Here is a 22,810-nt window from a genome sequence, read left to right as displayed (position 1 = left end):
ACCTTGCATTTCCCATGGCTAACACACCTCGCTTGCACATCCCTAACTGGACTCTGATTGTTTTTCTTCACATATACTGCCATTCCTGCTGAGGTTTTCCGGTAACTTCAGTTTTTGTTGGAATGAACCAAATTGCTGTGATTCTGGAATCAGATATTGGCCCTTCTTCCAGAACATTACTGAGGTAGATCCATGTGGCGGCTCGAACCCAGATCGTGATTTCCCCTTATGTTTATTTTTAACCTTTTCACTGAATATCCCAGATTTTATTCTTGAGACGAAGCTCCTCAGGAATTCCCGCCCGGCTTATGCACGGACAGCCGCTTATGTCAGTGGGGCGGGGTTTGGGTCCTCTCCGTTTCTGGAACTTTCTCCGCCTTGGAGAACGCCGGTTTGCCTCGCTGCAATCCGTTGCCATCCGGCCCCATTGAGCCGCCGTCTGGTCCCATCCCCGCTCTAAGCGATGCCCGAGAAAAGCGGTAGTAAAGGCCCGAACGGCGCGGCCAGGGGAGTTTATCAGGACCGTGAGAAACCGGCTCAGATCCGCTTCAGCAATATCTCCGCCGCCAAAGGTGGGGCCGAGTGGGGATATGAGCCAGCGGCGGAAAAACAGCAGGGGAATATCGGAGAAACCCGGGGATGGATGAAGGGGAGCGGGGGGGGGGGGGGGGGGTGGACGGTGGGGGGGGGGGGGGGGGTGGACCTACTGGGGTCTGCCGAGCCACCGAGACAAAGTTTGTTTGTCGGGCTGGGGTTGGGGAAATGGGCCGCGTAACCGGGGTGCGGGGAACATGTTCAGGATCTGGAGGAATATGTACAGACCGTTTAGTGTAAAAGTGATGGCTGGCTATCCCAACATCGACGATTCACCCACCCCCAGGGTAAATTTAATGTATGCCCCACAGATACAGATACAGATACCCTCCGCTCAGCAGATTTTCATCCATGTGAATTTTAAAAAACTCAAATCAATACTTTTTTTTAAAAAAAATGTTTATCTTTCAGCTGTTGCAGATGCCATACGGACAAGTCTTGGCCCAAAAGGCATGGATAAGATGGTACATGTTTTGTGCTCTTGTTTGTTTCTCTTTCACATATCGAATCTGTTTTGGCTTTTTTCAAGCAGCATTTAGGTTAATGCTTAGTACTTGGCATAATAAAATTTCCATAAGTAATCAATCTAACGTTTGCTTTCATAAATTATTGCATATCTGCAGTTTACCCAGGCTTTTACTTACTTTTTGCCTCATAATTAAGGCATAACACCATGTGGAGCTGGAGGAACACAGCAGACCAGGCAGCATCAGACGAGCAGAAACGTCAGCTTTCCTGGTCCCATGATGCTGCCTGGCCTGCTGTGTTCCTCCACCTCCACACTGTTATCTCTGACTTCAGCAGTTCTTACTGTCTCTGTCATTTAATTAAGATTGATTTCAAAAGTAGACATAAGACAGCAAAATGTGAACATTGCTGTAAAAAGATTTTGAAGTTTTTGTCTTGTGCTCATCAGGACAACTTGCAAGAATACTAACATAAGGGGGGAAAAGAACACTTTACTGTACGAGAGGAGAGTGCTGATTATAGTCCACAGATATGTCTTTGTGAAGAATACACCAGTTCCCATGACTGATAATTGTCTTGCTTTTAAACCAGACAGAGTCGTAGTCCTAGAGATATACAGCATGGGAAACAAACCTTCAGTCCAACATGTCCATGCCGACCAGATATTCGAAAGTTGTGTTATCCACTTAACTTTCCAGACTCCTCCCTCCAAAGAACTAACATTTACTTAAACAAACCTTTGCCTTTTCTTCATATCTTGAAGCTTTTGCTATTTGTTTTTGTATTTTACTGTGGTTTTCCTTTGTAGCTTATTGTTATGACATTTTAGTAACCCTTTTGATCTTTAAACATTTCCCAGCCTTTTAGCCTACCACTGGCCTTTACAGTATAATATGCTGCTGTTTTTAATCTTAGTGTTATCTTCACTTTCCTTGCTTAGCCATGGATGTTTTTTCCTTCTCGTGCAATCCTTGTTCTTTTGGACCATAAGAAATAGGAGTGGGAGTAGATTGTTTGCTTCTTTGAGCTTGTTCAGTTATTCAGCAGAATCATGGTTGATCTAACAATCCTCAAGTACATATCTTCAACTCCAAGGGGAAAAATATCTCCTCACTTCAGTTTTAAATTTGTATCCTTAACATTTAATCTGTCAAGTCCCTTAAGAATCCTATGTGTTCAAATGAGATCATGAACTCCAGTACGTTCCAAACATTTTAACCGCTGCTCATGAGACAGTCCCTCCATAGTGGTGGTCATCTTGGTGAGTCTTTCTCTGAACTGACTCCAATGAAATAATAGCTTTTTTAAGGGGATCCAAACTGCTCGCAATACTCTAGATGTGGTCTCACCAGCACCTTGTACATTTGCAGTAAAATTTCTTTACTCTTCTACTCTGACTGCCTTGAAATAAGGGCCAGCATTCCATTAGCCTTCCTAATCGCCTGCATCTGTGCTAGCTTTTTGCTTCATGCCCAAGTACCCCACGTCACTTTATGTTGCAGATTTTTGCAGCTCTTCTCCATATAATTAATACTCTTCTTTAGCTTCCCCTCTAAAATGAGCTTCATGTTTTCCCAAATTATACTCTTGCCAACATTTTGCCTACATACTTAACCTGTAAATATCTGTCAACTGCTCGTATCCCTCTCACTGCCTGTGTCTCCACCTATTTTTATCTTCAAATTTGGCTGCAGGTACATTTGCATTCTTCCTCTTAAGTCACCAATATATATCATAAACAGTTTCAGTCCCAATAATGATCTCTGTAGAATCCCATTGGTCATGGGTCCCCAACCTGAAAAAGCACCCATATCTCCGCTGTCACTTTCTTGCCCCTAAGCCAATTTTCCTGTCCATGCCAACATACTCTCGAACATGGGCTGTTACAGTTTAACCTTTGTGAAATCCCTTGTCAAGCACCTTGTGGAAATCCAAATACATCACGTTTACCGATCCTGTGTATTCACTCTGGTTCAGACTTCCTCTAAAAACTTAAAATTAATCTGACAGGATATCCTTTTCATGAAGCCATGCTAATATTGCTTGATTAAATTGATTTTCCAAATGTTCTGCTCTAACTTCCTTAATTGATTAAAATACTCTTCCAATGATAAGTGGAAAATATTTTATTTGGAAGGAATTGTGTGCCTCCTTAAACATCTGCCAATGCTTATCAACTGTCCTACTTCTTTGTCTTTCCACCAGTCCACTCAAACCAGATTTGTCTTCGTGCCTACGTAATTACTTTTATTCAATTCCAGAATGCTAGTGTGGGATTCCTCAGTTTCTCATCCCCCAACCAGATTTGAAATTCTAGAACATAGTAAAGATTCCTCCTGGGAAGAATGATTACAATGTTCCCACTTCATTGCAAAATACCTAATCCATAATTGCCTGCTCTCTTTCTTAGAGCAACATGTTGGGAATCAGTTTCCACATTTAATGAATTTCCCCTTGAGGCTGCCGTTGCTAATTTGATTAATGCATTTGATGTGCATATTAAAATCATTCATGCTGTACCTTTCTTTTAGAAAAAAGAACAAGCCCCATTATTTCCTAGTTTACGCTGCCCCCACTATGGCACTACTGTTTAGAGAATGTTTAGATTACTACCTCCAGGGACTTTCCTTTAACTGTTTCTTGTTTCCACCCAGACTAATTTGATGTCTTGATCTTCAGTGCTGATAATTTTTCTCTGCATCACTGACCTAGCCCTTTACTGACAAATATACGCAACTTAAGGGGGATTGATGGCCTCGTGGTATTTTTTTTAAAAAATCACTAATTGGGAGTCTAATGATGACCATGAATCAAAACACAGTCTGGTTCACTAATGTCCTTTCGAGAAGGAAACTACAATCTTTACCTGATCTGGCCTACAGGTGACCACACCCACGACAATGTGGTTGACTCTTAGATAATTAGGGATGGGCAATAAATACTGCCTAACCAGTGACTCCCTTATCCCGTAAACTAATAAAAAGAAAACTTTTATTCTACCCTTCCAAAAGAGTACCCCGAGATATTTAATTCCCACACCACGTCTCCCTGCAACCACATCTCAGTAATGGCTGCCAAATTATGTCCATTTGTCTTTATTGAAGTCCAAACCTGAGGTGTACACCCCAGCAAGGGTCTTAAAAACGAGCCCTGCAGAAATCCACTCAAAGCAGGCTTCTGACACGTGAATATCCTTTTACCTTCACTTTTTGTTTCCTAACTCTTGGCCAATTTTGGTTTCAACGTGCCTGCTTGCTTTGGATCTCATGAGCCTTTACTTTCTTTACCAGTGTACTGTGATGCACGTAATCAAAAGTCTTGCAAAAATCAATCTTGTAGACCATATCAAATGCATTATCCTCAACAACAGCCCTGGTTACCACCTCAAATAATACAATCAAATTTTTATCAAATAAAACCTTCCATCAACAAAGCTCTGACTAGCACTGATCAGGCAATGGCTTTCCAAGTGCAGATATGATCTCTCCCTTGGAATTCTTACTGATAACTTGCCCATCACTGAGGTTAGACTGACTGGCCTGTAATTTCCTGGTTCTGTCCCTTTGCTACCATTGTTCCAATATTAAGTCTTCCGTACCTTTCCTGTGGCCAGTCAAATGTGAACATTTACTGCTAAGATCCTTTATCTCCTCCCTTGCCCACCTCGACAACCTGGGATACATCTTATTTGGGACTGTGGATTTGTCCACTTTAAAGGCTGAGAAACTCTCTAGTACCTCCTGTCTGTTAATTTCTCATAATACTTCAGCTCTCCATGTTGATCTGTACATCTGCGTTGTATTTATTCATTGTCAAGACTGCCGCAAAGGTATTAATTTGGGGGTCCATGTACAGATTACTTCAGTGGCCCAAAATGGGTTCTGCGCTTTCCGGCTTGCTTAGTCTTTTTGCTCTTTATACATGTTTTAAAACCACTTCAGGTTTTCTGCCAGTGCTTTCTTGTACACTTTTAGCTTTCCCAATGTCCTTTTGAAGTCTCTGTGTTGAACCGTCTGTATCTGCCATAAATGTTTCTCTTACCTGATCCCATCCTTTTTGACCCTTGACGTCCAGGGTTCTCCAGTCTTATTCCCACCCTTTGTCTTTACAGGAAAGTAGTTACGTTGTATTCTTGCTATTTTCCGATTGAGTGCTTCCTCCTGTTCTGAGAGTATTATCTGCAAGAAGCTGCTCCGAGCCTATTTGGGCTAAATCAAGTCACTTTGTAAAATTAGTCCTTCCTGAGTTTAGAACTTTTATTCCTAGCCCACCCATATCCTTTTCCATTATAATCCTAAATCTAATCAAGTTACTGATACTGTTTCCAAAATGTTTCCCAACTGACATGCTTTCCACCTGCTCAGGCTTGTTTCTGAAAATTGGGTCCAGATCTAAACCCTTCCTTGTTGGATGTCTTTGTGTACTTGCCAATAATGTTCTCCTCGATGCAATTTTAAGAATTTTGCTCACTCCTTACCTTGAACATTAAAATGATTGCCCTGAGTCATGAACCACAGAACAGTTGCCACCAATTTTGTTGAGTTGAAACAGATCGTTGTCTGCAAAGGGCCTGATGTGTGAATGTAAGTAACTTCTTGTACTCGTGTGCCACACTGAATTATACTCAACAATCAATTTAAGCTCAGTGTTCCAAGTTGCAAAATGGAGAATTTTGCAAAAACAGATTTCTGGTTCTGGTTTTGAGAAGAACACAATGCTGCACTGAACAGGTTTTAAAGAAAATCCTGCAGTCCTCATCAAATTGAATGAACTGATAGGTTTTATCAAATATGGATAAAATATTGGGAGTAACCTTTTGGAGACATAGAAAAAATGTGTAGGGTAGGCCATTAAGCCCTTTGGGCCTGATGGACTATTCAATATGATCCTGGCTGATCATCCTGAATTCTCCCTATCTCCATGGATCCCTTTTGCCTTAAGAACTATGTTCTAACTCCTTGGAAAAACAAACAATGTTTGGTCTCAACCACTTCCTGTGGCAAAGAATTCCATGAGTTCACCTATCTCTGGGTGAAGAAATTTCTTCATCTGTCCAAAATAACACAACCCAAATCCTCAGTGTAACCCCTGGTTCTGGACTCCACGGTTATCAGAAAAACCCTTCTTGCATTTAGGGAGGTGATGGCCTAGTGGTATTATCACTGGACTGTTAATTAGAAACCTAGATAACGTTCTGGATACCTGAGTTTGAATCCCACCACGGCAGATGGTGGAATTTGAATTCAGTAAATATCTGGAATTAAGAGTCTGTTGACTGTGAATCCATTGTCGATTGTCAGAAAAATTCCATCTGGTTCACTGATGTCCTTTTAGAGAAGAAAACTGCCATCCTTACCTGGTCTGGCCTACACGTAACTAGACCCACAGCAATGTGGTTGACTCCTAACTGCCCTCTGGGTAATTAGGGTCACGCAATAAATGCTGCCCAGCCAGCGACGCCTTCAACTGTGTATACATTTTTTAAAAAAATTTGATGTTTTCTGTCTTTGTAGTCGTCATGCACTTGGGGTTGTGCACAGGCAACTATTTTCATAGTTAATTGTTACACAGACCAGTCCAGATTAAATTAAGCACATGCTTACTGTGTGAGATGACCTCCTATAATCCAGCAAAAGCTTCTGTTGTCTTGTGGTCTCAAGGCTGTCAGATTAAGGAGCTATAATTTGTATAGACAGGAGTTTTCTCATTGTTCAAAATTTGATTGACCACCACCTTGACTTAGTTTGAATAGCTTTCATGTGGTGGAGTGTTATACTGTAGGTCATTGAGCAAGTGTACTGAATACTAAAATACAAGTTTGAGATATGTATATTTGAGTTTAGAATTGTAGAAGTTAGTGAACTCTTCCTGAGCATTCCCCTTTCTGTAAGGACCAAGTTATAGTGTACTCACTGACTTCTGTGTTTGCCTGTATCTTAGTAACTAGGCTTTGGTGTTGAAGTGGTTGGGAAATATGCAAGTTCTTCCATTCCCCATCCTGTGCTACCCCCCCTCCCAACGGTGTCAAAGGTTGCTCAGATTACATACTAACTTCTACAAGAATATAAATGATCATCCATTATGTATTTTTTGCTTTGGATTTTGTGGAAGCTAACTTTAATTTTTTCTCCTGTAGATACAAGATGGAAAAGGAGATGTGACCATTACCAATGATGGTGCAACTATACTGAAGCAAATGCAAGTTTTGCACCCGGCGGCAAAAATGGTCAGTGTTGTCAATGTACTCTGTCATGGTTCTGCTAGAAACTCTTAAACGTTTCAATTGGCTTTGGCTTTGTGCAATAACTAATTAGAAATATTTTTGTGTCTAATGCAAGTTTAAGTGTCGTATCGTTTACTCAATGTTTTGATTAAACATGTCAATGGTAAAAGTTCTGTAAGTTGGCTGTATCATTTCTTTATTTCATTGTAAAAACTAATTTGTTTCACCTTTAATGAACACTTACCATTTAGAACTTGCAAAATTTCCAGTCTTTTAGTTTAATTTTTTTTCTTTGACTTAAGCTGGTAGAATTGTCAAAGGCTCAGGATGTGGAAGCTGGTGATGGAACCACCTCTGTTGTGGTAATCGCAGGAGCTTTGCTTGACTACTGTGCTAAACTGCTTCAAAAAGGTATGTATTACAAGAAATTTATTAGAACTGACTCACTACGTTATGTTGGTTTGAAGCAGTTTCATCAGATTTATGCATACGACAATAGCCCAAGAACGGCTTTTCAGCCCAACCAGTCAGTGCCAATGTTCCACTCCAACTTCCTGCCATCTTTGATCATCCTAATCGATCATCATGACCATTATATTCTCTTCTCTCATTTGATTAGCCAGTACTCCCTTAAATGAATTGATACTGTTCACTTGAATTGCCCAGTGTGGTAGCACGTTAGACATTGTCACCACTCTGAACGGAGAAGTATCTTCTGAATTTCCGATCAGATTTTGTTGTGACTATCTTAGATGGATGCTTTTCGGTTCTGCTCTTCCCCACAGAGGAATCGCTTTCTGTGTATTCATTTCCATAACTTTAAAGATCTCTTGGGTCAACCCTTAGCCATTTTTTTTCAAGAATTAGGAGATCTAGTGTATTATCTCTGTATGTCCATGCATTTCTCATGGCATCTTCCCTGTACCCTTTCTGGAATCTGTCATTTTATAATACGGTGACCAAAGCTGCATGTGGTACTGTATGTAAACTAACCAAAGTTTAATACAAGTTAAGCATAAATATATTGGCTTGTTTTAAATAAAAAAAAATTTGGATTTGAGACTTGATTTGTCTAAGCTAATTAATATTCTTTTTAATTTATGACCCTTTTGCAAAGACTGATTTGCTAGCTCTATCTTCTTTGCATTTGTTTCCACCTCAATGACACTGTTTCCACCTCAATGACACTCATCTTTAATATCCACTGCACTTCTCTTGCATGCTCACAAGCTCTTTCTCCAACAATCTTGGCTCAGTCTTAACCCTGGCTCTACATTTTTTTTCTTCTGACTTTTATTAACAAACTTCTAACATGGTCTAACCTGTTTCCCACTCTGCTCAGCCATGATCGGTTATCAGCAATCACCTTAATTTGGTTCCGACATTCCCAGCCCTAGCCAACTCTCTGTTCAAAACTTGACATGATAGTGAACCCTTGGTAGTGACAAGCCTTCCAACATGTAGAAGATATTCTGCTTGACTGAGGTCTGATGTCAGCTGTTGTTTTAATTCTTACACTTTCTGAACCCAATTCCTGATAAGCTGTGTGCCATCTGTCCTCCCAGGATAGTACCACTTAAGCATTGTTTCCACCATAACGCAGACTGTTTTGACCTTTTTTAAAAGAAAATCTTATACCCAGGTTTCCTTGTTATCTTGTTATTTGTGGGTATTTTTGCATGCTCAATCCTTTATATATAAGATTCTGTTAAGCATGTTGTGGGTAATCTGATCAGTTGTTTCTGTAATTGGAGTGTCTGTTTCACAAACTATCCCTTGTTTTCATTCATTATTGAATGAATTCCTGGGGTGGTGCAGTGATGGTTTCCGTACTCCTGGACCAGGAGGCTCGGATTCAGGCCCAGTCTGTTCCAGACGTTTGTAATAACATCTCTGAACAGGTTGATTAGGATAATGGGCTCAATAAATAGTTACCTGCCGTTTCTTTTTACTATTTTCACAGTTTATTTCCAACATTTTCTCTTTCTAAAGTTTTAGCAAAGTTTGTAGTTTGGGTTGTGCGTGAGATTGTTGACTCGTTGACACCCTCTCCCACACTTCGAGCTACAAATCTTTGCCAAAACTTTAAACACCTACGGTGCAACATGCTAAAAATTGCCCAACAACAGGAAAAGTTTGCTAACTGACGGAGCTCTACCCATGAACAACTTCACTTCCTCCAAGAATACCTCAGGAACCAGATACTGCCCTGAAGCATAACGTACAAACTTCCACTCAACAACCCACAGGTGCACAAAATAGCTGAACAGAACGGTGGCAGAATGCTATGGGTAATGATTAATGATGCCCATAACCAACTCCATAGGTACGAATGGGAAATTTTGCCCCCAAAATCAAATACCTAAACGCTAAAGACCAGCAGTGGATTACAACTCCAGAACAGGCCATTATGATCTATCAGCACAAGACCAAAACTAGGAAGAGACAGAAACTTGCCAAACTGATTCACCACAAAGACCAGGACAACAACAAACCACACATGAGTAAGAAGCCTATCCAGCAGATGACTCTTAGAAACTGTGAAAGCTGTCCTAATAACACATGCTGAACTATGACCACAAAGATGTGAACAGAACAGACTTCATGGCTACCCTGAAAACTGCATTAAAAGACAACAGACTCATGGATGAAACACAACAAACCATCAGACAAACCATAATCCCCATATTATCCCAAAGGAACAAATGGGACACCCTGAAGATATGAGCGGGAAAAGCACTAGATAAATTCAAGAAAGACAAGAGCATTATAATACTACTAGCAGACAAAAGGTGCTTGACCGTTATTATGAACAAAGCACAGGCATTGCTTGCAGATACAAACACTTCCCAAAGGATAGATCCACCATTGCAGCTAAGTAATAGGATCACCCAGACACACTGAAGAGACTAAATAACACAGGACAGATAACCAAGACAGGCTCCATGAGAATGAAACCAGAAGGGACAAACACCCTCTGCTTGTATAGACTTGCTAAAGTACACAGTAGACATTCCCCCTGGACCCATTGTTTCCCTACTGAGCACACCTTCACACAAGCTGGCCAAGGACCCACAACAGAGACTGAAACACCTTGTCAATGGATCACCCCATTCCATCCACTCAACCCAAGAATTCCTGAATACCCTTAAGAACATAAAAACTCGGCAACGAGATTATGGTATCCCTTGACATCACAGCTTTATTCTTGTCAGTCAACATCCCACTAGCCAAAGAAATAGGACAAGTTACCAGATGAAGCAGGAACGCAGACCAGCAACTCCATCAGCAATGACAACCGACTCAAACCATGAGACCTATGCTTCACCACACACTTTGCCTTTAATGGTCAAGTATATAAACATAACAATGGCACACCCATGGGGTCAACCATCTCAGGATTCATCAGAGGTAGTCATGCAAAGACTGGAACATACCACCTTCCCCCGCATTCAAACTGAACTGTGGATCTGGGGCGTAGACGATGCATTTGTCATTATTAAACGCAACAAACTAGAAGAGACCCACCACCTCATCACCCACATATTCGTAGGGATTAAATTCACGGGAGAAGAAGAAAACAAAAATCAGCTTCCATTTCTGGATGTTGAAAGTTGAACTTATGAGCAACCGGGAGTTCCAAATCTCACTATAGAGGAAAGCAACCCACATGGACCCAATCCTCAACCTCCACAGCAACCACCTGGACGTCTGCAAACAAAGCTGTGTTAGGACACTATTTAAATGTGCCACCACTCAGTGCAACACTCCAGAACTATGCAGGAAAGAGGAACAGCACCTATACAACATATTCGCTGTGAACAGACATCCCCGCAACTTCATCCGTAGGTGCCTACGAAATAGACAACAACAAGAGGACACAGTATGCCCCAAAACACTGGCCTTTCAGCCCTATGTCAGAACATATCAGAACTAACAACGAGACTTCTAAGACCACCAGGTATCATGGTAGCACATAAACCCACAGCCACTCTACAACAAACAAACCTCAAGGATTAAAGATATCATTCCCACAACATGCGGAACCAATGTAGTTTACAAAATACCATGCAACAACTGCTACAAATATTACATTGGACAGACAGGAAGGAAACTAGCCATCAGAATACATTGAACATCAACTAGCACCAAAATGACAAGATGAATTTTCCTTAGTACCAGTACACCCGGACAATAAAGGCCATCAGTTTGACTTGGACAATGTAACTATTGTAGCCCGAGCCAAACATAGACATGCATGGAAATTCCTAGAGGATGGTTCACTGCACTGCAGTAAGAAGCCTATCCAGCAACCCTTCACTGCAATTAGCCAACATAAAGAATTGGACCCTATGCACAAATCTATACAGAACAAAACCAGAAATGACACTACTCATCATAACGGATAAATTCCAAGCGGAGTAACAGAGTGCCACTTTATCAGAAGCCTCACTGATGATGTTACCTAGTATGATGACAGAATGTCTCAACAAAAACAAACCAGCTTGGCGAGCAAGTCAGTAGCATCGTTTTCTCTCTCCTCTGGTTTTGTTTTCCTTAACTTGCTTAAAACTCCTATCTGAAATTTGGAGATGTGCCAATCACAGTCTTAAATGTTTACAAGGATTGTTAACTTAATCAACTTTTTTTTTGCAAAACTGATCAATTTTGTTATAGGGATCCATCCTACAATCATATCGGAGTCCTTCCAAAAGGCCCTGGAAAAGGGAGTGGAGGTTTTGAATGGTATTGCCCAACCTGTGGACCTAAGTGACCGAGAATCTCTCTTGAACAGTGCTACCACAGCTCTCAGCTCCAAGGTAAGAACAATTGTGTGATTCATACTGATAACTTATGTTATTAACATAATTAACATATTGCAACATTAATATTTAGACAGTGAAAAATACTGTATATCTCAGGTCATCTCAATTTCAGTAGTCTACTGTGCACTTAATGTTTTATATTGAAAGCATTAATTTATTAAATATATTGCCAATTTACAACTTTTTTAAGCCATTTGAATATCATGCATGTTGCACTTCAGGAAATTTGCTGTTGACTCATTGAATAAAGTGCAGATTTATTCATGTTCATTCATTCAATTAGGAATGCTGTTTGGAAAACCTTAAATCAAATCATTAAACAAAGAAATCTTGGATTCATAGCCTTTGCTATGTCCGATGTACTCATTACTTTATAATGTCTTGTGTGAAATGAACTGAATTCACTTCTTTGGGGACTTAAAGGGAGAGGAGAGTTGTTCACTTTTGACTGAAGTTGCTTCCAACGACTTTGACCTGTCTCTTGCACTTAAGTACTGGATTTTTACTGTGGCTGAAGATGAAGATTCCCTTGTTAGTTGCCTGTTTGTTTGTTTCTTACCAGCCTTGATTGTAGGGCCAGCTAACCACCTTCTGATTTGTTCATTCTGCCTTCAGTTTTTAGAGTATTTTTCAGGCATCAACAGATTACACTTCGTTGAGTTGTCAGGTGCTGTTCAGTCCTAGGAGTGATGAAGTGTGAGCTTGCCAGTTTAAATGGCATTGCCCACCCTGTGGAGCTAAGTGAATATTCTGTAGTTAATATAAGATATGTGTACATGTCCACTGTTCAGTTGCGGTTCTACCATCATGTAATTGTACTTCCGCCTGTAATGTCACATGGTGAAGGATTTCCTCATTTGAGGGACAGTACTATTGCCAGATATATCTTATGAAGGTTGGGTGAAGCTTCCTTGTGTTCCCTCGTTTCCAGGCACAGGCCAAGTGGCAGTACTCGTAGGCTTGAGGCACGTGAAATCCTCCATCTTGAGTATAGCATTTTGTATGCCTTTGCTGGCATGCTCATTGGGTAGAGGCAGAGGTGTGCTGGGTGGTAATCAGCAGGAGGATTCCCTGGGATTGTTTACTGAGATAGTACAAGGCTTGATTTGCAGTTCCTGTTGCATACTTTTAGAGTAGTTCCTACTTGATTACATAATAATGTGCCCATTTCTGGACATGTTCTGTGGCTGGAATGAAGCTTGAGAGGTTGGTGGTGAGAATGTTTGCAACGTGAATAGCTGTGCTGAAGAATTTAATATGTTAAGCTGTTGTTTGAACAGTCTGAAGGATAGTCTTAAAAACTCTGATGTTAACATCTAAATGAAAGAAGTTTTTATTGGACTGAGTGTCTAAGTCTTGCTATGTTATGATGCTTTGTTCCTGAGAAATGTGTCCAAATTTTAAGATTTTTTTCAATCTGATAGTCAGGGGTTCAGGTATATGGTGGAGGAGAGACTGACAAGAGGACCAGATAATATTTGAGAGGAAGGTAGAAATGACTAAATTTCAAAAGGAAATCAATGATTTAAAATTTTTGGCTTATTTCCCAGACGGTGGATTAAAAAGTTAAGATTCCCAGATGTGTGAAAGTACTGTGGTGATATACTGTTAATAAAATGCTCATGCCAGCTGCCAGTAATTAGTATTTCCTCAAGGTGAGCAGTTATGATAATCAGCTGAAATTAAACAGAAGTTTCTGTTGTGTAGGTTGTTTCGCAGTATGCCAGTCTTCTTGCTCCAATGAGTGTTGATGCAGTAATGAATGTAATTGATCCTGCAACTGCCAGTAGTGTGGATCTTCGAGATATCAAAATTGTCAGGAAACTAGGGTAAGAACAAGAATTTTGTCTATTTGAGTTTGCTGCAGTTGCATGTCAGTTGCCCATTTGTCTAATTACAGAAATTTGGGGCTGAAAATTAATCTCATTGTCCTTTTTAATGATATTTCTTTTCTTGTAACACAACACAACCATAACATCAAACCACGTAATCTCATTCCTACTGGTTGTAAATTGAGAGAGTGCTTTTTAAAAAGATGACAAAATTTCTATCATTCTTTCGATCCCTTTTAGTTTCTTAATTTGTTTGCAACTAATTTGACTTCATCTGTGTCCATTGTTTGTTTGTTTCTTCCTGAATTCTTCAATCCCACTTTGTGAAATCAGCAATGACAAAACCGTCACCTATGATACCACTTACCATTTGCCCTTGCTCACTTTCAAAACTGATAAATGCAGCACTAATGGTAATCAACTAAGTATTGCTGAGATATTCCCGCTTCACCAAAATTTGAGCTGTTTACTTGATTTCAGGTGAATAAGGTAGCTATGATATCAAATTATGAGGAACCTTTGCATGAATTTCTTTTCAAGTTCACATAATTATTTTTGAATTTTCGAAGTAGGTATTCTGCCCTAGAATGTGTGATGGGAGCCAGCTTTATGTAATTTTCATTTAAGTGCCATTTGTGATTTTTGAATTAAGTTCCATCAACTTTGTGAGTAGATATTTGCAGTACTGGATCAGCTACAATGTAGTTTCAAAAAATATTTTGAAAAGCATGGTGGCCAAGATGCACGAACTGATCCCAGAATGGATCCCTCAGCCTGCTGACTCAGTTGATCATTTTATGTAAATATTTTTTTAAAAAAGTTAACCCTGATCCTTGCAGCATACCACTGGTCTCAGGCCTCCAGTGTGAAAAATAACTCCACCATTTACCTCTGTCTCCTACCTTTGAGCCAATTTTGTATCCAGTTGGCTAGCTCCTCCTGGATTCCATGAGATCTAACCTTGCTAACTAGTCTACTGTGTGGAACGTTGTCAAACACTTTCCTGAAGTCCATCTCGACAATGTCTACCACTCTGCCTTCATCAATCTTTTTTGTCATCTCTTTACTGAGACACAATTTCCCATGCCACAAAGCATGTTAACCATTCCTAACAAATGTAAATCCTGTCCCTCTGAATCCCCTCCAACAACCTACCCATCACTGATGTTAGGCTCATTGGGCTATATTTTTGTGGCTTTTCCATGTCACCTTTCTTAAAAGAAAAAGCACCACTTGAGCCACCCTCCAGTCTTCCAGCACCTCACCTGTGGCTGTCAGTGTTACAAATACCTCAGCAAGAGACCTAGCAACCTCTTTCCTCGGTTTCTGCAAAGTTCTAGATTCAGCTGAGCAGGACTGGTGGATTTATCCATATTATAAGATGTCCAGTGCCACCTCTAATATGGACACTTTTCAAGACATCATTATTTATTTTCCCAAGTTCATTAGCTTCCATTTCCTTCTTCACAGACAATACTGATGTGAAATACTTGTTTATTGTCTCACCAGTTTCCTATGGTTCCATGCACAGATGGCCATGTTGATCTTTAAGGGGTCCTAATCTGTCCCTAGTTAGTCTTGTGTTCTTAATCTATTGTAGAACCTCTTTGGATTCTCCTTAACCCAATTTTCCAAAGCTATCTTGTGCCCTTTTTGCCCTCCTGATTTCCCTTTTGAGTGTACTCCTTGCCCTTGCACTTCATCCCAGCTGTCTATTTTGCCACGTGCTGCCTCCTCTTGACCACAGCCTCAATTTCTTGAGTCACCCAGGATTCTTCATGCCTCCCAGCCTAACAGGATCAGACTGTCTCTGAACTCTTGTTATTTCAATTTTTAAGGCCTCCTACTTTCCATCTGTCCCTTTTATCTGTGAATAGCCACTCTCTATCAACTTTTGAAAGTTCTTGCATAAGGCTGCCAAAATAGGCCTTTCTCCAGTTTAGAACTTAACTTTTAGATCTGGTCTATACTTTTCCATAACAGTTTAAAACTAATAGAATATGATTGCTGGCCCCAAAGTGCACTGTCACTGACACCTCAGTCACGTGCCCTGCCTTATTTCCTAAGAAGGTCAAGTTTAGCTCCCTCTCTAGTAGATACATCCATATAAGATTTAAGAAAATTTTCTTGTACACATTTTACAAATTCCTCATTATCCAAGCTCTTAACATTATGGCAGTCCCAATCCGTTTGGAACGTTAAAATCCCCTACCATTACGACCCTCTTATTCTTATAGATACCCGACATTTCCTTACATATTTGCTTCTCAACATCCTGCGGACTACTAGGGGGCCTATTGTACAATCCCAATATGGTGATCATTCTTTCCTATTTCTCATTTCCACCTGTATAACTTCTCATGATGTACTCGCAGAAGTATTCTTCCTTCATACATCCATAATGTTATCCTTGATCAAAAACACTGGGCAGTTGCCATGTAAAAGTTACTTGGTACATATCAACCCAGGACTGAGTATTATCCAGGTCTTGCTGTGTGCAGGCACAGCCATACTTCAGTAATTGAGGAATTGAAAATAGTACTCGCCACTATGCAATCATCAGTGCTTTTGCTAATGCCGCGGGGGAGGGTTTAAACTAATGTGGTAGGGGGATGGGAACCAAATATTGGACGGAAAAGAGATAGCAACAAAAGCCTGTGGGGAACTAGATAGTGGAGTCAGTGTGACTAAAGGGAATAGTAGTCGGGGAGCAGTTGAGGAACACAAAGGGACAGGTGGTCTGAGGTGCATTTGTTTTAATGCGAGAAGTAATAATAGTATAATAGTGTAGGTTAGATGGGCTTGAGATCGGTATGACAGGTCGGCACAACATCGAGGGCCGAAGAGCCTGTACTCTGCTGGAATGTTCTATGTTCTAAAAACGCCACTCCCCCTCTTGTCTTGCACCTGTTTCTATCTTTCCTGTTGCATCTATACCTTGTAACATTAAGTTGCTAGTCCTGCCCTTCCCTGAGCCACTTTCTGTAATAACTACGATATCATGGTCCCATGTTCCCAACCATGCCCTGAGTTGATCTACCATTGCTGTCGGGCCTCTTGCATTGAAATAATGCAAATTAATTTATCGGTCTGCCCTGCTGTTGCCTGCGTTGACTGCTTAACTTGCTCCTGTTGTCTACTGTGCCAGCCTCAGGCTTCTGACTTTTGGCTTGTATCCTCTCCTCCTTCTCCTCCTCCTCCAACATCTCAAAGATTCACTGCAACAACACATATGTGACCTCTGCAGCTGTAAGTTCCCCTCCAAGCCACAGACCATCCTAATTAGGAAATATATTGGTGTTGCCTCATGTCACTGGATCAAAATCCTAATCTTCTCTTAAAGCTGTCTGGATATTCCTACATTCCAAGATCTGCAGTGGCTTAAGACGGCAGCATGCCGCCTTTTTTCAGGTCAGTTCGGGATGGCCAATAAGTAGTGTAGTCTAGTAAGTTGCACCCATATCCCGTGAATGATTTTTATTTTAAAGAAGTTGCTTTAATGTTTTGGGTTATTAACTGTCACGTATGAATCACTTTGATGATAAAAGCAGTCTCCTTCCCTCGAGTTACAATCAGGCAGTAGTACATTACACCTCTGAGTGTGGATTTGAGCTCTCACTCAGCAAACAGCAGTTTGAAGCAAGTTAGTCTTCACGTGGTACTATTTATTTTTAAATCATGCCTTTTTTTATTATAAAATCAGTCTTAATAATCAAAACTTGCTTTGCAGTGGAACTATTGATGACTGTGAATTGGTTAATGGACTAGTTCTGACTCAGAAAGTAGTTAATGCAGGTGTCACTCGAGTGGAAAAGGCCAAGATAGGGCTCATCCAGTTCTGTTTATCTGCTCCAAAGACTGATGTAAGTATATTTCTGTATAATTTAGCTGAAACAATAAATCACACTATTATTCCTAAGTATGAAACACAGAATGCAGTTGTGAAAGTGTTATCTTCTATGAACTGTCATTTTGAACAGACATATGAAAATAGCAACCTTGGTACAGGTGAGATGTGAAAAGAACAATTAGTGTATTTAAGTCAGTTGCCATATTTGGCCTAACCCAAACAATTCCTGTGAGAAATAAAAGTGCACTCATAATGTCTGCTTCTCCATTGTTCTCAATGCCAGTAACCATCATGAACATCTACCAGTCTTGTTTGGCTATTGCTATCCAATACATTTGATAGTTAGCAAGTGCACTTTAAAGAAGGCAGGTACCCAACATTTTAGATTAAAGCAGCAGGTCCCCTGTTTGTGTGCATGTTAAAGTGCCCAATACATACGTCAAATCTTAACTGGAAATTTTCACTTAGAATGACTTCAGATTTAATTTTTCCCTTTTAAATATATTGATAGCTTTTATTTAAACTATTTCTTAATTAAGATGAATATTAAAGCGAGAATTCCATGTGGTATGTTCTGGTCCTGATGCAAAACTGTGAATGTTATTTTTGACATTTTAAATACTGACCATTGCTTGCACCGTTAACTGTTTATTCAGGACTCCCTTGCCAGCTTCTTACGTTAGCTTTTGGAAGACATTCATTTTATTCTTGATTCCCTTTTGTTAAGTCCTTACTGACCTACAATTTATAGAGTCCTTAACATCGTAAACTATCCAAAGTTGCTCTAAGGGAGCCATCTGCAAGAAAATTTCACACTGAGCCATGTGAAATAAAATGCTATATAAGTGCATATTCCTGGTTAATCTTCAAAATATGTAGTTCTAGTAATAGGCTTACATCCTTTAGTTTATCAGTTCTGTCACAATGAGGCAGAAGTAGTATGTCTCATGGCGTGAATTTGGGATCAGATACCTGGCAGTTGCATGCCTCGATCTTCCCCCATTCGATCTTTAATCAGATCAACAATTTATGCAACGTCTTTTTTTTAACAATATAAATTTTTCTTGCAACGCATCCAGTGGCCGCTGGCATAATTGTACTCGTTAAAGCTTTGGACAGAATAATTGTTGGTTTTCTCAATTTGAGATTTTGTCTAGTCACTAACTTTCTTAACTGTAGGTTTGATATGTGTGTTATAGATGTCATAAACCATTTCCAATCTTGTGCACTGGAGTGTCAGCCAAGTTGTTATGCTCAGGATTTTGCGGTGTGGCTAGAAAGCTTTGTAAAGTTTACTTTCTTCTGTAGATGGAAAGTCAGGTTGTAGTTTCTGACTACGCCCAGATGGACCGTGTGTTGCGTGAAGAGAGAGCCTACATTTTGAACTTGGTGAAACAGATCAAAAAAGCTGGTTGCAATGTTCTGCTTATTCAGAAATCAATTCTGAGGTAATTTTTTTGAGTTAGACATGCATCTGTATCATATCTACTTGGGTTACATTTTGGAAATGGGGCATTTGTGATGTTGTATATTTGTTCAACTAGTCTTTCTCACTCATTAACATACGATATTCTGATCATGTCATTTATGGGGTACTTGGAAGCAAATAGACTGAAATACAATTTGACATTTGAACACTGGCATGTTGAATTTAAGACTGGGCATAAATTAGTGTCTGTCTGCAGTTAATTAGCAAAATTACTTCAGAAATATATTCAGTTGATCAGTTTGGAAAGTCCATTTCTAAATGTCACAAGTTTCAGTTTCAACCTAGCTCCCAGTTGATGCTAGTCCAAAGTACAAACCATTCATTGAGTATAACATAAAGACCAGGAGTATTGTGGATGTCAAAATGTATGTTGGGCAGTGTTTCAGTTTACACTTGAGTCATAATGTGATACTGGGTGCTATAAGCATCTATGTTGTATTCTTCAGCAGTGGCCTCTTTCAAGGTATTTTGCAGAAATGATTTACTTAAATGCTGTATGACTTTTTTAGCATTATTTCTGTTACTCTGGCCATGTTTCCTATTCCTTTAGCTATGCAATTTTGAAATGGTTTGTTACTTCAGTTTTGGTCATGCAAGTCTACATTAATACTATTAATTTTTTTAAAAACAGGGATGCACTTAGCGATCTGGCCTTGCACTTTCTTAATAAGATGAAAATTATGGTCATCAAAGATATCGAGAGAGAAGATATTGAGTTTATCTGTAAGGTACAACAGATTTGTGCAACAGTTGTGACAATGTAATCTTTTTTAAAACAGAAGCTGTCAGTTTTTTTTATTCTTTATTTGATCATTACTTAAAAAACAATAAATATTCTTTCTTTTTGTAGACTCTTGGCATAAAACCAGTTGCTCATGTTGACCAGTTCATGCCAGATATGTTGGGCACAGCAGAGTTGGCAGAAGAGATCCGTTTGAATGGTTCTGGCAAACTGATTAAGGTAATAACGGGCAATCCCTATGGAAGTAAGCAATGATTTCAGTTGAGGCTGCATTGAAACTTCAGTACTGGAAATAATTGTAGTTTCCTAGTTATGCGAATGATTGATTTCTTGTTATAGATTACTGGCTGTGCAAATCCCGGAAAGACGGTATCCATTGTCGTCCGAGGGTCCAATAAATTGGTAATGGAAGAAGCTGAGCGTTCCATTCATGATGCTCTTTGTGTCATCCGCTGCTTGGTAAAGAAAAGGTAATTTTTCCACACCTCTTTTTCAAATATTTTGGCAGTTTTTAACTTTTCTAATTTTTAGTTGAATATTTCCAGTCTCTACGCAAGTGGTAGAGCAGATGTTTGACTTTAAATCTGAGGCTGGAGTTTTAAATGCCTTTAAAGAGAGAAGGTAATAGCGAGTTTTGAGAAGATTTGTAGCTCAGGTTGAGGTTCTGGATGTGAGTTTGCTCGCTGAGCTGGAAGGTTAGTTTTCAGATGTTTCGTCACCATTCTAGGTAACATCGTCAGTGAGCCTCCAGTGAAGCGCTGTTGTTATGTCCCACTTTCTATTTATCTGTTTAGGTTTCCTTGGCTCGGTGATGTCATTTCCTGTTCTTTTCTCCGAGGATGATAGATTGATTTGGAGCCTGTGTTTTTGTTGATGGAGTTCCGGTTGGAATGCCATACTTCTCGGAGGGCATTCCAACCAGAATTCCATCAAACACACAGGCTCCAAATCAATCTACCATCCTCTGAGGGGGGGGGACAGGAAATGACATCACTGACACAGGAAATGACATCACTGACACAGGAAATGACATCACCGAGCCAAGAAAACCTAAACAGATAAATAGAAAGCGGGACATAACACTAGCGCTTCATCGGAGGCTCACTGATGATGTTACCGAGAATGGTGACGAAACGTCTGAAAAACTAACCTTCCAGTTCAGCGAGCAAACTCTCATCCAGAGAAGGTAGTAATTTGACCATTAATGGGAATTATTTGGCTTTTTTGTTTATATTTTCTGTTGTCTTCTATTTTTAATTCCTTAATCACATCTGGACTTCATGGTTTGGAGTAAAATTTAAAAGCATCTTTGTATTTCAGAAGTTTGTGTCTTCTCGTACTGTTGATTCTAAGTTGGCTATTTCGTTCCTTTTGTAATTGTAATACCCCTCAACATGAGCCTGATGGTTGATTTGTTTAGAATATATTCATTTTGATTTTTCTGTTTTGTATCTGATAAAAGTTTACATCATTAAATTGTGAGAAATCTGAATTGATTTAAAAGCAGTATGAATTGAGAAAAGCGCTGTCCAGTTGAAACTAAACAGTTCAGGAATTTGTGTAAAGATTTACACAACTAATTTTGCCCATCATAAGTAAAGAACAGTAATGTTTTTGACACTATGTAGAATAAATCTTGTTGATCCTATCATTGTGTCACACCATTTTATTGAAACAAATTGCATAATCCACTGAATTCATATCTTTTTAATAGGGCTTTGATTGCCGGAGGTGGCGCTCCTGAGATTGAGTTGGCAGTCCGTTTAACTGAGTACTCCCGTACTCTTAGTGGCATGGAGGCATACTGTGTACGTGCATATGCTGATGCGCTCGAGGTTATCCCATCTACTTTGGCTGAAAATGCAGGTCTTAATCCAATTTCTACTGTCACTGATTTGAGAAATAGACATGCACAAGGAGAAAAGACTGCAGGAATTAATGTCAGAAAGGTGAGACCTGCATTCCTAATACTTCTGTTTGTACTTTTTGCCAGGACATAATGAAGAAAAATATAAGCAAACACCTGCATTTGTTTTTTGTTTTATTTTCAGGGTGGTATTTCTAATATTCTGGAGGAGCTGGTTGTGCAACCTTTGCTTGTCTCCCTCAGTGCTCTGACACTTGCTACAGAAACAGTTCGTAGTATCCTGAAGATTGATGATGTGGTAATTGTTTCTTTACAGTATGGTTGGGGCAGGGGTAAAAATGAAACTTGGCTCATTGTTTCAGTGCTCCAAAAGCAATTACTTGGAAGAAAAATGAGCAGAAATTTGGTCTGATCTATGGAGTAAAAGAATTGTTTTTACCATTCAAATTGGGCTTCATGCTGTATGCTTTCGTCATTAATGCTGCTTACCTACCGTTTGATGTCAGTTATCAGACTAGAATATTTTTCATGTAAATTTATTTCTGGCTTGTCAAAGTATATTTAATAATTTAGGTTACTTTTCTCCCCAGGTTAATGCACGATAGATTCAACAGAAGTGACTGAGATGTCTTGAATATCCATGGTCGTCTGCTGTGCCAACTTGTGATTGAGCACAAGTTTCTGATATTCCATAGTAACAATGCAGAGTTGCCACATGTTTGTTTACTAACTGTAGTAATGCTTTAATTTAATAAAATATTCAAAATTTGAAATTCACCTTGCTTTTGTCCACAATTTTCTTTTCAGCTTTAGTGTTCTTGTATGGTGGTCATTTTTATTATGACTATTAACCATAGAATATGCAGTGCAGGTCAGCCAATCCGTGCCAGAATTTCTCCTTCACCCAAGTCTCTTTTTT

General features: G+C 39.7%; 1 protein-coding gene across 1 annotated transcript; it reads left to right on the top strand.

Annotated features, from left to right (window-relative positions):
- Positions 1–342: 342 nt before the first annotated feature.
- Positions 343–22,668, top strand: cct4 (chaperonin containing TCP1, subunit 4 (delta)). Its single transcript, XM_048536025.2, has 14 exons — positions 343–572; positions 1,006–1,058; positions 7,199–7,288; positions 7,588–7,696; positions 11,963–12,105; positions 13,819–13,940; positions 17,674–17,806; positions 19,102–19,241; positions 19,914–20,010; positions 20,133–20,243; positions 20,364–20,494; positions 21,739–21,973; positions 22,076–22,189; positions 22,482–22,668. The coding sequence occupies exons 1-14, from the start codon at positions 464–466 to the stop codon at positions 22,494–22,496; spliced, it is 1,602 nt and encodes a 533-aa protein (XP_048391982.1). The 5' UTR covers positions 343–463; the 3' UTR covers positions 22,497–22,668.
- Positions 22,669–22,810: the final 142 nt, after the last annotated feature.

This window comes from Stegostoma tigrinum, chromosome 9 (genome assembly GCF_030684315.1).
Source record: "Stegostoma tigrinum isolate sSteTig4 chromosome 9, sSteTig4.hap1, whole genome shotgun sequence".
Lineage (NCBI taxonomy): Eukaryota > Metazoa > Chordata > Chondrichthyes > Orectolobiformes > Stegostomatidae > Stegostoma > Stegostoma tigrinum.
This window is presented reverse-complemented; position numbering and strand designations above follow the sequence as displayed.

Bases quoted from the DNA above. Each gene is read 5' to 3' on its own strand.
- cct4 (XM_048536025.2), top strand. From the start codon at position 464: ATGCCCGAGAAAAGCGGTAGTAAAGGCCCGAACGGCGCGGCCAGGGGA. The intron at 13,941-17,673 runs GTAAGAACAAGA...CTTGCTTTGCAG, and splicing joins AAAATTGTCAGGAAACTAGG to TGGAACTATTGATGACTGTG. The intron at 17,807-19,101 runs GTAAGTATATTT...TTTCTTCTGTAG, and splicing joins TATCTGCTCCAAAGACTGAT to ATGGAAAGTCAGGTTGTAGT.